The sequence below is a fragment of the Corapipo altera genome, unplaced genomic scaffold, assembly GCF_003945725.1.
Source record: "Corapipo altera isolate COAL_440 unplaced genomic scaffold, ASM394572v1 53, whole genome shotgun sequence".
NCBI lineage: Eukaryota > Metazoa > Chordata > Aves > Passeriformes > Pipridae > Corapipo > Corapipo altera.
Window position 1 is genome coordinate 812,892 of NW_020884900.1, and position 13,575 is coordinate 826,466.

The following is a 13,575-nucleotide window of genomic DNA, read 5'->3' on the forward strand; positions in this document are numbered from 1 at the left end:
GTTACTGGGTCATATCCTCGACAGCAGAACCAAGTGGAAAACAAGCTATGGCAGGTTATGGTCAGCAGGGAGTTTCAGCTCCTGTAGGAGGACATGGCTGAGCCAACACAGCCAGAGTATTCCCTGATGGTATTCTCCAGTAGGTCTCTTAAATCTCCAGGCCAAGACTCAAATTGTTTCCTGGCAGGTTGCTCAGCTCCTGCGTTTGAGAACTGTTAACTCTCTGGTGTGAAATTCCCCTTGTGAGTTTGGGAAGTGCCAAGCAGGTTTTTCTTCTGAACAGCCAAAACTACCTCAGTCAGTCTCTGGCTCTAGGGTGGTTTTCGAATCCTTTGGTTTATTGGTTCCATTGATTCTTTGTCATTGTACCAGGGTATATATATTTCACAGCAGATCTACAAAGAGGTGTCAGGACAGCTGGTTCCATAAATGTAACAAGCTCTCCTAAGGTAAACTGCTGTGACAAAGCTAAGTGGCCCTGCAGGACTGACTGTTACCAAGTTTATGACTGTGCTGCACGTCTTGCCCCATGAGTCCTCTTAGCACCCAAAAGCTCTTTAGATAATTTTCACTGAGCCTACAGATTCTGTATGTCGTGTGAGCTATGTGGAGTTTTCCAGCCAGAGACTCTCTTCTACAAGGTGTTTGAGTGTGTAATTGGAAGAAGTTCTTTGCTTCTGATAAAGGTCATAATCCCTGCTAAGGAAACTGATGCATTGACGCTTATAAACTGATAGAGGTTTGTAATTCCTGTAAGAATCCTGAACTATATGCTAAAAAAAAAAAGTAAAGCTGTAGTGGATAGCTTTAGAACTAGCCATTCAAGTGTCTTTTAAGCCTACAAAAGTATAAACCATAAGTGTGTGGGGGATTTGCAACACTTGTAGTGTAAATTGGTGTGTTTCTGTCTATATTTATGCCACCTCAGAAATGGCTTGACCAGTTATCATCAAACAACCTTTCAGTTTAATGATAGTTGTAATTTCAAACCTCCAAGACAGAAGTATTTTGTTTTTGAATGAGAGATGCATTTAAAAACAAGATGAAGTGGAAACTTATGAATTCATGGTACTGAAAGCTCTTAATAGGTTATGTAGCTTGTCTGCAATATTTTTGGGGAACATTTATGTTGTTGCACTTCCACTGACATGAGTTTTCTCCATGTTATTACCACTAACTTTACAACATCTGATTGAAGTATATTTACATAATATTTATGTAGTGAGCTCATTTTGAGTGAATAAAATCTTTCTCCCTAAAATCAGCAATATTATCTCATTTAGGTTTATATGATTTTTTTCCCCTATCTCAAGTTAGAGACAAATAAAAACACTTTAAAATAAATGTTTTGACAAGAGTTGCTGAATTTTCTTCTTCTCCTTTTTGGGTCCTGATTCTAAAATGAGATGCACACAGAGAAGAGGAGGTGGACTGACTGATATTATTCATGCAGTGATCTGAAGAATGTGACTTTTAGCATGGAAATGGCTTTAAACTTGGGCCTGAGATGTTCTGAAATTATCTCCTTGCTCATGGGGTAGTCAGCTTCTGAGGGAAAAAATAACAGGGAAGAGATCAATGGCATCTCATCTGGCTTGACATATGAGAGAGTTATTATCTTCAGGTGAATGTAAACATAAGAAGAAACCCTGGAAGCACATCCGGCCCTTCTGTAGCTCTTTGTGACTGTGGTAGCAGTTATGAAAGCCAGTGATTTATTTTTCACTTGTAAGTGTATGATAGGAAAACTTTAGAGAGTGAGAGATGAGTCATTAAAGTTCAGGAGTTTCTTCCCGGAGTCTGAGATAAACTTCTAGAAGTGGAGACTTTCAGCCTGGAGAATGAATCTTGAATTTTAGATGCTCAAGTCTTTTGCCTCTTAGTGCATTGGGTCCTTTTCATTGGTTATACATGTGAGTTGGTCACAGAGGGCCTGGTTCTTTCCTTGGTTGTCACTTCTAATGGAGTACAGTGATTCACTGGTGAAACCAGGGATTTTGCTAGTTTTAGGGTCTTGAACAAAATATGTCCCAATTTACCTTGTCGTTTGTCTTTTCAACCAGTACAGTCTGATAGCTGAAAAGTCAGTATTAAAGAAATCTTGTTTTCTCATGAAAATCATTCTTGTGATTCTTGTTCTTGCATATTTAGAAAGATTGTGTGTATTTTGCATTGATTTTTGTAGTCCTCGGTCTTCCTTTTGGTGTTACTAATTTAATACATCCATACTAGTAATTGTTTTCATAAAATCTTCAGGTGAAGCTGACACATCAAACTCGTATTTCAAAATCTCAAAACCTCATCTGTGCAAACTGGCAAATAGTATGGAAGTACTATACTAGACCCTCTCCCCTCCTGTCTGAACATGGTCCCTCTGGGACAGGTTTGATTTCAGTTCAGGTGATTTTGGTTGGGTTGTCAGATGATAATTTTGTATAGAATTGCAGTTAAGTTGTTCTGCATTTGTTGCATCTTTGTGGAAACAAGTAAATAATATAAACATGACATCTTTAGGGGCATTTTCAGCCTGGATTACGTTCAACATATTATAGATGTTGTATGTGGATGTTAGGCAAGAATTTACCATATAATTCTGTATATTTTGTGCCTTGGAAATCACAACCCCCTTTGCTCTTTGTAGAAAATCAAAGGAATAACAGCTATTTTTCATTTATATCTTGTGCTTGAGCTTTCTTAGGAAGCAGTCATTCAGACATTTAAAGACACCCAGGCTGGATTAGTTGTGTTATAAATCCCAGGATTGACTGAAGAAGGCTGCATGTGCAAAGTCTAAACAACTTACACAGTAAGAGAGCTGCATCACAGCAGATGTTTGTCACTGCAAGCAAACCACTCGCTTAGGACCTCTTGATGTGGTTAAGGGCAGTGATAAACACCTCTTGTACTGGGACCTGGGAAATGTTCTTGTATGTACCAGCCTTAACATCTCAGGCTCTCATCCTTTTGAACCATCTTCCGCAACAAGTGGTTCACATTCAGTGGTAACAGGGCACAGATTCAGCATTTTGCCAAGACAGACTCCAGGAGGGACAGTGGTGTAAGTGATCTTGAAACTGGTGTATATTAAACCCACACGTCAGAGGCTGACTTTGTTTTGTGGTCTAGCAAGGAAACAGGTTTATTTGTTTGCTTGAATGTTTTCCTGGTTTGGGCAAGGATTTCTAGAAGGAAGGAGCTGCATCTAAAATGTGTTTTCCACTTGTGTTTTGAACTGCTTAAGCGTGTGATTTTGAGGAAATATTTTATTTTCTCTACAAGCATGATAAGATTGACTACTGTAGGGGATAGAGCCTCACTTGTTGATGAGCAGTTGATTATAGATGCACATGCAAATTTTGTAAAAATACAGATGTTTTAGTCTCCACTAGTATGACCAAGAAGAGGGGTTTCACACACAGTCTAAAACCAGTGTAATTATTAACTTGTGGAAAGCTTATCATACTTACATAGTTGGAATAGGGCCCTTTATGGGCACATTCCAGATTGATAACTTTGGATACTTTATCATGCACAATACAATAATATGATCAAAGAAAGTTAATGATTAAATTGTGTGATAGGACAAACAATGAGAGGGATTAGTTTGTATTTTTACCAATAATTAAATTATTTCCCTTTCTGCAATCATCTTCAAAATGGCTGGCCTTCCCTAACCAAAAGATGTGTCCTCTGAATTGTGAGCTTTTCCTGTTGCCTTATGGTTGTGTGCCGATAGCAGTTGGCTGTCACATTCTTATCAGAAGAAAACTACCATGTGGTAGTATGGTATGTAAAGCATGAGTACTTGTTTGCACAAAGAACATCATCTCATCCAGTGCAACCAGCCCCCGTTCTAATAAAGAAGACACAACTGAAAATTTTTAATACTGATTTAGTTATAAGGTAGCAGGGAGATGCAAGGGCTTAGACCTGCTTGGAGGATAGATCAAGAGGCTCCCTGTGGAAATGATGTGGCTGGTTTACCTCACATGGCTCAGACACTGCTGTTAACTGGCCACTGTAGTTTATTTTAATTAAAATTTCATCCCTTACCCAAGTGAGGGTAACATATTTGCCTGGAGGAAAATTCAGATTTAATATAGAAATGAAGTCCAAGAAATGCCAAGGGCCTCCCATTTCCAGGGTCTTGCTTAGTGCCCACCAGAGTTAAGCCATCCTGCAAAAAAAAAAAGCCATTGGTTGCAGTAAGCCCACCCTTATCAAAATAAGCAAAAATGTTATCATCCCTTTCCTCAGGTCACCTCATGCTGCTGCAAGACTAGTGTTGTTGAACACATTTCCAAATGGAAGTAACATAAGTTCATCCCTTAAAATGAGGTCATTGCCTCCCCCCACAACAAATGTTAGGCATGGTTAGCATCTTTTTGTTGGGAGTCAAGCCAGAATGCATCCTGCTCTGGCACAATGGGAACCTGCTGGGGGTTTCCCTTCACAACAGCTACTGTTAAAGATGGAGTGAAAAACAAAACCCTGCTCCCAATGTGAAAAAAAGACTGGATTTTTAATCTGAAAAAGAGGCCACTGTAAGCAGAACACAAAGGAAAGAGAGATGAGCATAATAAAAATACCACCAGTATGGGGAGGGAGGCCTGTGCACATTAAAAACAATGGCTTTGCACTTTTGAGGGTTCACTAAATAATACATATTCTCTGTTTGCTAAGGGGACCCTCTCTAGTCCCGTGGAAAAATCAGGTCAAACTCTGGACTGAGTCGGTGCAAATTTCCTCATAGTTTTTGTCTTTACTCTTGCTAAGTAGTTTCTTACTTCACTGGGAGCACTTTGAGAAAAGGAGTGAGTATGTGTTTGCTAGGGTGAGTCAGCATCAGTGTTTCCTGGAGGCTTAAGGTAATATCCAAGTGACTTAAGAGTTGATCCTTGCTGTAATAGAAACATTTTTAACTTCATGTAGCTTTTCCTCAAAATGGGGCAACAGTTCCCGGGTCTTACCCTGTGCATCCCAGGCTCTGCTGTCCTCCTTGTGGCAGGACTAGAGAACCATAAGGTAGGGAAGGGTTGGGAAACAGTGTGCTGCTGCCAGCACAGTTTATTCAGCCCCAGCCCTTTCCTGACATGTCTCTGGGATGAAGGCTGTTCAAAAAATGAGCTCCAGACTGGAAAACCTGTTGTGGGCTGCAGGCAGCCTGCAGTCTGCAAGCTCACCAGCCTGCTGTACATTAGAGAAGAGGGTTTTTTATAGCATTCTACATTAAAGGGAAACACACAAATCTAAAAGAAATACACATTGCATAAAAACTGCATTCATTAGCCAGTCATCTGCATTTGCACATTTCTTTAAACTAGAAATAGCCCCTTTTTCTTCCAAGAAAGTATGAGGAGAAAGGGGAGAAATCATACCATCTGTGAAGAAAAAGCTTGATATTATGCATGCATCAGTACTGGTACTCTCCCATAAATCCCCTGTTTATTAATATTCTCTGAAAAACCATTCCAGAACTAAATATCTGTGCACAGGGTCTGAAGTGTGTCTCTTCAAGTATTAAAACATTTGTAAGAATCTTGATTTTTAATTTTAATCTGAGTATAGAGTTTGAAATCCCAGGGAGTCCAAGAGGGAGCAGGGAATGGCTTTGGGGACACAGCCTGACAACAGGGATCCAGTACAAATGCACAGGAAGGGCTGCAATCTTTGTGACTGACTGCAAGAGCATCTAAGATTCAGGGTGCTTTGATGTATGTCCCATGCCTGTTGTTCTCTTGATATTTATCAAGCCAGTGGAGAATCAAAAGCCAATTTTCATCTTCACTTCATGTTGGGATTGATAACAAAAACAAAAGAAAGGGATCTTCATAGGCTGCAAGCATACAGAATGCCTCTCAGGACTATTGAGGTTTAAGTAATTAATACTGGAGAAAAGTTTCATTAGGTCTTTTAAGGTAATGTCCTGTAGACATACTGTCTGTCCTGTCTGTGTGGGGTTCTTATTTTCGAACACCAACTAGTGTGGAAGGTGGCAGTGGGTATATGGGGAATAGTTACCCACAGAGGGGAGTGCATGGGCATCCTCAGTGATGGCTGGAAACCTAAAATATTCCCCACCCATTGTGATTTCAATGCATTTCATATAACAGGCCCTTTATCAGTCTTTGACAAGGGCTTCCAGGAACGGTGGCAATCCAGATAAATAATTATTAACATTATTGTTGTGCTTGTTTGATCTTTAAAATCCTTCAGTGATTTGAACCTAGGCTTCTGTCTGTGTAATACAGAGGCAATTACAAGCTCTAGCAGGGACTCCAAGAAGCTCTTTTTTAAGCAAAACAGTTTGAATTGAAAATAACATTTTTTTTTTTACTCTATTGAGGGTTTTTTTTAAAAAAAAAAACAAACTAGGCTTACAATAAAGGTAAGGTGAGAAATTCTAGGTTCAAAAATGTGGAAGTTTTGGGTTAACGCTTTTGATCAATTTTTACTGACCCCTGTGTTGAGCTTTTATAGAAGTTGGATAGCATTCATTGGTTCTCCTGGGTTTTGGAAGTGGAATGTCTTAAAAACAAGGGTCTTCAAGGCATTTTGCAAGGTAGAAAAAGCTTGAAAGTCTGTTTGCTGCCTGAGTAGGTCTGAAGTAATGCCTTAGTTAATAGGGGAAGTGGAAGCTGCCAATGCTACTTTTAGAGAGGCTGAAATTGCTTTTGGTTTCCAGTGATGTTGATTCTCTTTTCTCTCTGATGTCACTGCTTGTTTCTGCTTATGGCTGAGGTTGCAGTGGATGGAGAGAGTCCCAGAAGCCCTGTAGAACTTTTTTGCACAATTTTACAACCTCAGTCTGTTATCCCTCTGTGCAGATCTCAAAGTTCCTGTGCATGGTGGCCCAGAATGGGTGAGTTAACCCAGTCTGAGGGCTTGGGAGCTTCAGCCAAGCTCAGAAGAAGAGGTTTCCTCACTTCTCAGAGCAGAGGGATGTGTTACACCCTGGTTGCTAAGGCAGCTCATGCAGTGTCACATGGCTCACATCACGTTCAAGTAACTAGAACCCAGCAAGGTGGAAACTGGATGTGCCAAATGAGACCAGCTGAACTGTGGGAGAGTTTGGGTTATCCCAGGCGTGCTGACAGCTTCCCTGGGTGCTTCCCATTTGTTGGTGTCGTGCTTGCACGTGTCAGTGCTGCTTTTCCTGTAGAGTGCCCCTTGTGCTGGGAGACTGTGGTTGTCTGAGCACTGGGAGTCCAGGCTGAGGGATGCTGGACCCAGCACCACACCAGCCCCGCTGCTTGGATGGCAGCCTGGCTGCCGGTGTTAGTGATGAGTCTGGGCAGTTTTAGCACAAGGAGTTGAGTTCTGAGGGGTGACTAGAAAAGAAGGGCATGCTGTTTTCTTGAAAGATTTCAGGAATGGATTTGTGCATCACTTAGCAGCACCTGAGATAGCTTGGTTTGAAACATTTTTATATGTCCTCAGGCTGGAAGTGGAACCTGACCTTTGTCCTTCCTTCTGTTAGTGAGTAAGTTCTTCCAAGAGCCCGTAAGTCTTCCACGAATCCTTAAGTCCAAAAGTCATACCCAAGTCTGTAAAAGACACAGGCATTGCTCTCCGTCTACAGTGAAACTGCAGTTAGGTATCAATGTGAATATCAGCTGTGTGTCAGTCCTCCTGCCTCTCCACTTCCATTTTATTTGAGCGAACAAAAAGGTTTGAATGACTCTGAGTATGAGTGGTGTTCCTTGTCTGGCATGTGTTAATGTGACTGGCAGGATATGATTTTCCATAGCAAGCTGCTCTGGTGCATCCCTTCCCCACCCAGAAGCAGCTGTAAACAGCTGATGTTTATTCTCATCCACCTGCTGACTGTGCCAAACAGACATGCCATTGCCCTCTGACAAAAAGGCTCCCGCTCTGTTGAGTCCTCCCTCATACCTTCAGTAATGCTGATAAAATGCTGACCTGTTTTTTACCCCGGTGGCTGCTGTTGCTAAGCACTGAGAATATGACCTGTCTCCTGTAATAATCTGCATTGCACACTTCAGATGGTCTTCCAAATAGAAGTGTTTTACCACACCTCTCCAGGCAGCTTTTCCTCCCTGTAGTCTTTGCGGTTATGACCATGTAGTTTGTAGCAGCACCTCGTTTTTGGTAAAGCCTAATTAAACATCAGTGTTTGGTTTTGTTGGAAGAACACTGCCAAGAAGTTGGTTTGTAACGATCAGAGTGGTGTGCTTGGAAAAGAATGATAAAAGCAGGGAAGGCTGTAAGCTAGTGAGTGACCTGCCATTGCAAAGCAGAATGCCATGTGTGCAAAACTTGGGAGAAAACTAGGAGTTCATGAGTAATGGTTCTCTCCTTGGAAGAGAGAGCTTGTTGTGTTGAAAGTACTGGTAAAATACACTCTTGTAGCTTGTATGGGTACAAGGAAAAAAGCAGACTTTCTACTCACTTACCGTTTTGCTGTCATTGTGCCCAAGACTGCTTCATCCTGCACATGAAGGTGGCCTCTGATGGGCTTGAAGCGATGCTTGAACAGAACATCTGGTTTGCAGTGGCTATATTGACAGGAGAGGAGAAAATATAGCAAATCCAGAAATTTGGGATTAAAAAAATATAAAATTATCTGTGCAACAGTAACTGAGTTTTGGTGCCAGGGTGCTTTGTATTTCTCTTAGCTCTCACTGCATTTATTTTTTCTCTGAAGATAATTGTTGCACTCTCTTATAACCTTAAAGGATCATAAAGCACTTAAAGCTGCAATGATGTAAGCCTGTGATGAAATGATACGGGGGGGGGGGGGAAGACAATTCCTGCTATAGCAATCGAGAAGAGGGCACCAAAAAATGTGTTGTCTGCCCAATATGCCAGTGAAAGCTGTGGCACAGATAAAATCACAGATATACGATTTGTCCCTCTCGAAAGCTAACCCAGCTTGTTCCACTTGCTCCAAGGCAGGATCAGCATTATCTAAACCATCCTCCATGGATATTTGCATAACTTGTTGTTAAAACCCTCTGGGGATGAGATTTACTTTCAGTGATTCTTTCATGACTTAACCAACATTTCTGCCATCCTTACATTCAAGCTAAAGTCATCATAAAGCAATTTTGCATAGCTGTCTTTAATGCAAGACCTGAAAAAAATAAAAATGAAAGAGCAGTTTAGATGATGGAACTATACCTAGAGATTTCTGGCTTCCTCACTGGATGTGGACAGACTTTGTAAAAAAAATGTGCTATAAAATGAAGGAGGATGGAGAAAATGAACCAAAATGTAATAAGACACGAAACTTTAAAATGTGATCATTTGTAGAACCATGGGGGTTTTTAATTCTGCTAATCCAGTCCTTCAGTGGTTGGCTGGTTTGAATTTTTTTTAAAATCTCTCACGTTAGATTTCATATTACTGGTCTGCTCTGTTCAGCTGGGATATTAAAGGTGGTGTGGCACTTTAGGAAAGAGCGGAGTGATTTCCATGAAGTCCATTCCTGAGCTTTACCATGTTTGTCTTCCATGCTGGGTACCAGATGTGTCCCTGGCGACTGGCCTTGCGTGTTAGACAGTGCTACATAATTCATGTCCATATGTGAAGTCAAGCCTCGTGCTGCCCAGTCGGGCAGGCAGCCCACACACACCACAGGGAGTGTGCCTGAGCAAGGAGAGCAGGGCTTGACCCACATTTAATAAAGTGGTTTGAGATCCTGTATTGTCTAGTTAAATGTGCAATATGTTGAATCATTAGTAACTCCTTATCCAAGGGAATGTGTATTTATACTGTGCCGTAATGTCTAATGGGACTTTTCCTTTTTCTCTTGCAGTCTGACACAAATGCAAGTTACCTGAGAGCTGCTCGAGCTGGCAACTTGGAAAAGGCTCTCGACTACTTAAAAAATGGAGTGGACATCAACATTTCAAATCAGGTTGAAGAATATTTTGATCAAATTTGCTGGATAAATACCTTTCTCAGTTCCTTTAATTTCTCTTTATAGTTGCACTTCATGTCAGAGATAACTTAAATGCTTTTGATGAGCCACGTTTACATATTTTGTCCAATTAACACTGTCCCCCTTACCCAGAGACCATTTCATGTGCACTTGGAGAATGTTGTGCTGTTTATTGTTATCTTTCATTCCATTTATATTACGTCAGATTGTGGGACAGCACACAGAACTTGAGACCCCAGAGCTAATACATCTTGACTTAATTCTTACTCTTTCCTCATAATCTATTTCTTCTAAAGTTTACCTAAGAGTAGTTTTTAGAAGCAGTCCTCTCAGTGGGTTAATAATAATTTGTCTTCTAGTATGTTTAGTCGATGGGAAAACCTTTGCCAGTCTTTCTCATTGCTTTTCTTTTTTCCCTTCTCCTTTTCTTTTTTAATCAGAATGGGTTGAATGCTCTCCATCTCGCTTCCAAAGAAGGACATGTAGAAGTTGTCTCTGAACTGATACAGCGAGGTGCCAGTGTGGATGCAGCAACAAAGGTCAGTCAGGCCTATCTAGTTGTTCCCTTGTTCACACTGCTGGCAAGGGCACAGGGTGTTGGCCAAATGATCACAGGCGTTGCTGCAGCAGTAATTGCCTGGTTTCCACTGGTGGGGTGGTCTCAATAATTGTTTAATAGAAACTTTTCAGATGATAGGAAATGTCACACATTACTAGGGAGGATATTTACTAGACAAACTGTAGATTCCTCTTTTGGTTTCTGTCCCTGTCTTCTAAAATAAGTCACCCATTAGAGGCATTCAGAAGGAGTATTTTATTGCAGGGAATACTATATTTTAAAGTGTTTAAAGTTTAACCTATTCTTGATTGTGTTATGTATTCAAGCTCAGGTTTTTTACTCCTTTCAAATATCACTGTCTCTAATTTCAGAAAGGAAACACAGCATTGCACATAGCATCCCTTGCTGGACAAGCAGAAGTCGTCAAAGTTTTGGTTACAAATCGAGCCAACGTCAATGCACAATCTCAGGTAAAGTAATAATGTCCCTGTTTGGTACTACCAGGTACTTTGCTGACATTAAAATTGTTCTCCCCTTAAAAACTATAATATTTGTAAGTGTATTTGGTGGATCTTGCTGTGTTAATGTTGACTCTTGAAAATCGGGTTTGATAGAGTCACTGAGATGAATGTATCAAAAAAGAAAAACAGTCTTTTTTTTGGCTGTTCCATGCACACAGGTAACAACAACAGGTGCAAGGGCAAAGTCTGAACACAGAGCTGGCATTTTATTACTGAAGCAGCCCCTTTAGTGAGTGTAGTGCTGAGTTCATTCCTATCTTGTAACTCAACAGACAGTTAAACCTTCAAATGCTTCCAGCTCTCCCTTGTCTGCTCTACCCCTTGCTGGGTGGTCTGAGAGTACCAGGAGGCATCATGGATGTATCCTCCACCATAGGCGTGATGGTGCAGTGAAATCCCAGGCTGCGTTCAGGTCTTTTCCCACATGGGATGTCAGCAATCCTAGGATTAACTCTCAGTTGCCCACCTCGTTTATCAACAGAGAAAACGTAGAAATAACGTCTCTGTTTCAAGTTGTCCCAAAACTGCACAGCCCTGGAGAGGAAGGAAGTGGAGGCACATCCAGGGGTGTTTGCAGGGTACTAGAAGTGGTTGTGTAACAGGCAGCACAGTAAAGTATGTACCCTTCAACCTGAGATCTGCCCTAGGAGTGTCCTACGAGCTGCCAACTTGTTAGAGTCAGAGGAGATACAGATGGAACAGGAGAGTAGGAGAGAATGTGTTCAGATAAAGGGATCCTCTTTCACATAATTGACTGTCTCAGGCTTAATTGAGCTCATCCCCTTTCCTTGTACAAGGAGCTACTGCAAGCATATGCAGAGCTTATAATTTTGGTCAAGTCCTTTGAATGAATGTTTAGGTCAATTATAGAGAATTTGAAATAAAACAGTGCTGGTGTTAAGAGCAGAACAGTGAAATGAAACAGAAAAACTCTGGCTTGAAAAATGCATAAACTGCAGACTGCTGAAAGTCAGGTGGCTGTGCCAGAGGTGTCCCTGCATGCTGCCCCATTCCTGTTCTCCCTGCTCAGGGACTGGCTAGCAGCCAGGCAGTGTCAGAGAAGGGTTCAGACAGTCTTCTCAACTGGCCCAGTATTGCCATTTTTCTGTATTATAAAGATGTGGGCATGATAGGAAATGTTTGTTCAAAAGGGAAATTAAAAAATTTACATTTTAAAGAAGCATGGTGGGATTTTAATTAATTGATCTCTCAAGTAATATGAACAAAATGCTTAATAGAATCTATTTCAAGAATCCTAGTTATTTGTGGTCTATATTTCATGTTTTCTTCACCTGGACAAAGAAAATAGGTGGCTCAGTTCTCCTTTTTTTACTCCTTTATACTAGCTAGTACAGCAATATTTGGTTCCAGGCACCATACAATTTACATTTAAAGAGCACAACAACAACAAACAGTATTTTTAAGTAAAATCTTCTATGGCTGTTAAGGTTTGCCTGTTAAAGAAATTAAGATGGGGTTGACAGGATCTTTTCTAAAAGCTTGTGTTTGAGAACTTTTGTATTCAGCCCTGAAACTAAAAATAATCTGAGATTGTAAACATCTTATATAACTGCATTGTCCATACACCCTAAGGTTTTGCCACATGTTACCCTTATTCTACTAACATACAAGAAGTAAAGATTTATTTCTCCCCCCACCCCATTACGGTTGCCTTTGGTGTTTTTACTTGGGACACACGTACAGCACATATATTGTCCATTCCACAGCAATACCTGGCAGTGAGATACCCCAGATGGGATTAGCCTTTTGAGGAGGTCCCTGGTGCCCCCTGTTACCAAATAGCCCCTGGACCAGCTTTGTTTGTGGTGTTGAGCATCCCTTGAGCCCTGTTAAAGCTTAGAATAAAGTTCTGCTGAATCTGGCATACCCACAGAGACTATCCAAAGATTTTTTTTGTTTTGTTAAAAGACCTGTTTTCTGTGAGTTTGGCTTTGTCTCCTCTTTCCTTGAAGGTAACAGCTCTTCCATGCTGACAGTTAGGGATGTTAGGGGGTTTTCTTTAACCAAATCCTCCCGTCTGTAAAAGAAACACCTACAAACTGTAAATTTTTACTGAGTTTGAATGTTGTACCTCTTCTAAGGGCTATGTATTATTTTTGAAGACAAAATTATTTCCTTAGGCCTGTGCTGCTCTGGCAATTCCAGCCTCTTTCTGAAGAGAGAAGAAAATGCAAAATATGGGAGAGGGGAAGATGTTGAAAACCTTACACTAATTTAACACAGGAGAAAAGGTTCTTCTCTGTCCCTAAATGATAGTAATACTTGGTTCTGAGAATTTTTGCCTATTAATTACTTTCTGAAACTTAATAATTAGGTAGTGTTTCCTACTGCCTTTCTAACTGCAAATATTTGAAACTGAAAAAATTAATCTTTCTTTCCAACTGAGTTAGTAAATAGATATTGAGTATGCCATGAAATGACAGGGACAAATGCCAGACTGCTGTTCACTATAATAACTTGTAGTGTGACATATTGGGTACCAGAAAGCAAGTGCTTTCTGGCTTATTTGCTTTTAATTAAGTAGAATTTTGTGTGTGTGGAAACTAAGGCGTTAGACCTCGGTTCTA

At 40.7% G+C, this 13,575-nt stretch overlaps 1 protein-coding gene across 5 annotated transcripts in view; it reads left to right on the forward strand.

Moving 5' to 3' along the window:
• ANK3 (ankyrin 3) overlaps positions 1–13,575 on the forward strand; it is a 206,066-nt gene that overhangs the window by 47,876 nt on the left and 144,615 nt on the right. For all 5 annotated transcript variants that reach the window (XM_027649512.1, XM_027649513.1, XM_027649511.1 and 2 more), the window contains exons 2-4: positions 9,782–9,883; positions 10,348–10,446; positions 10,838–10,936. In XM_027649512.1, the coding sequence (XP_027505313.1) occupies positions 9,782–9,883; positions 10,348–10,446; positions 10,838–10,936 (300 nt within the window). The remainder of the gene's footprint in view (positions 1–9,781; positions 9,884–10,347; positions 10,447–10,837; positions 10,937–13,575) is intronic.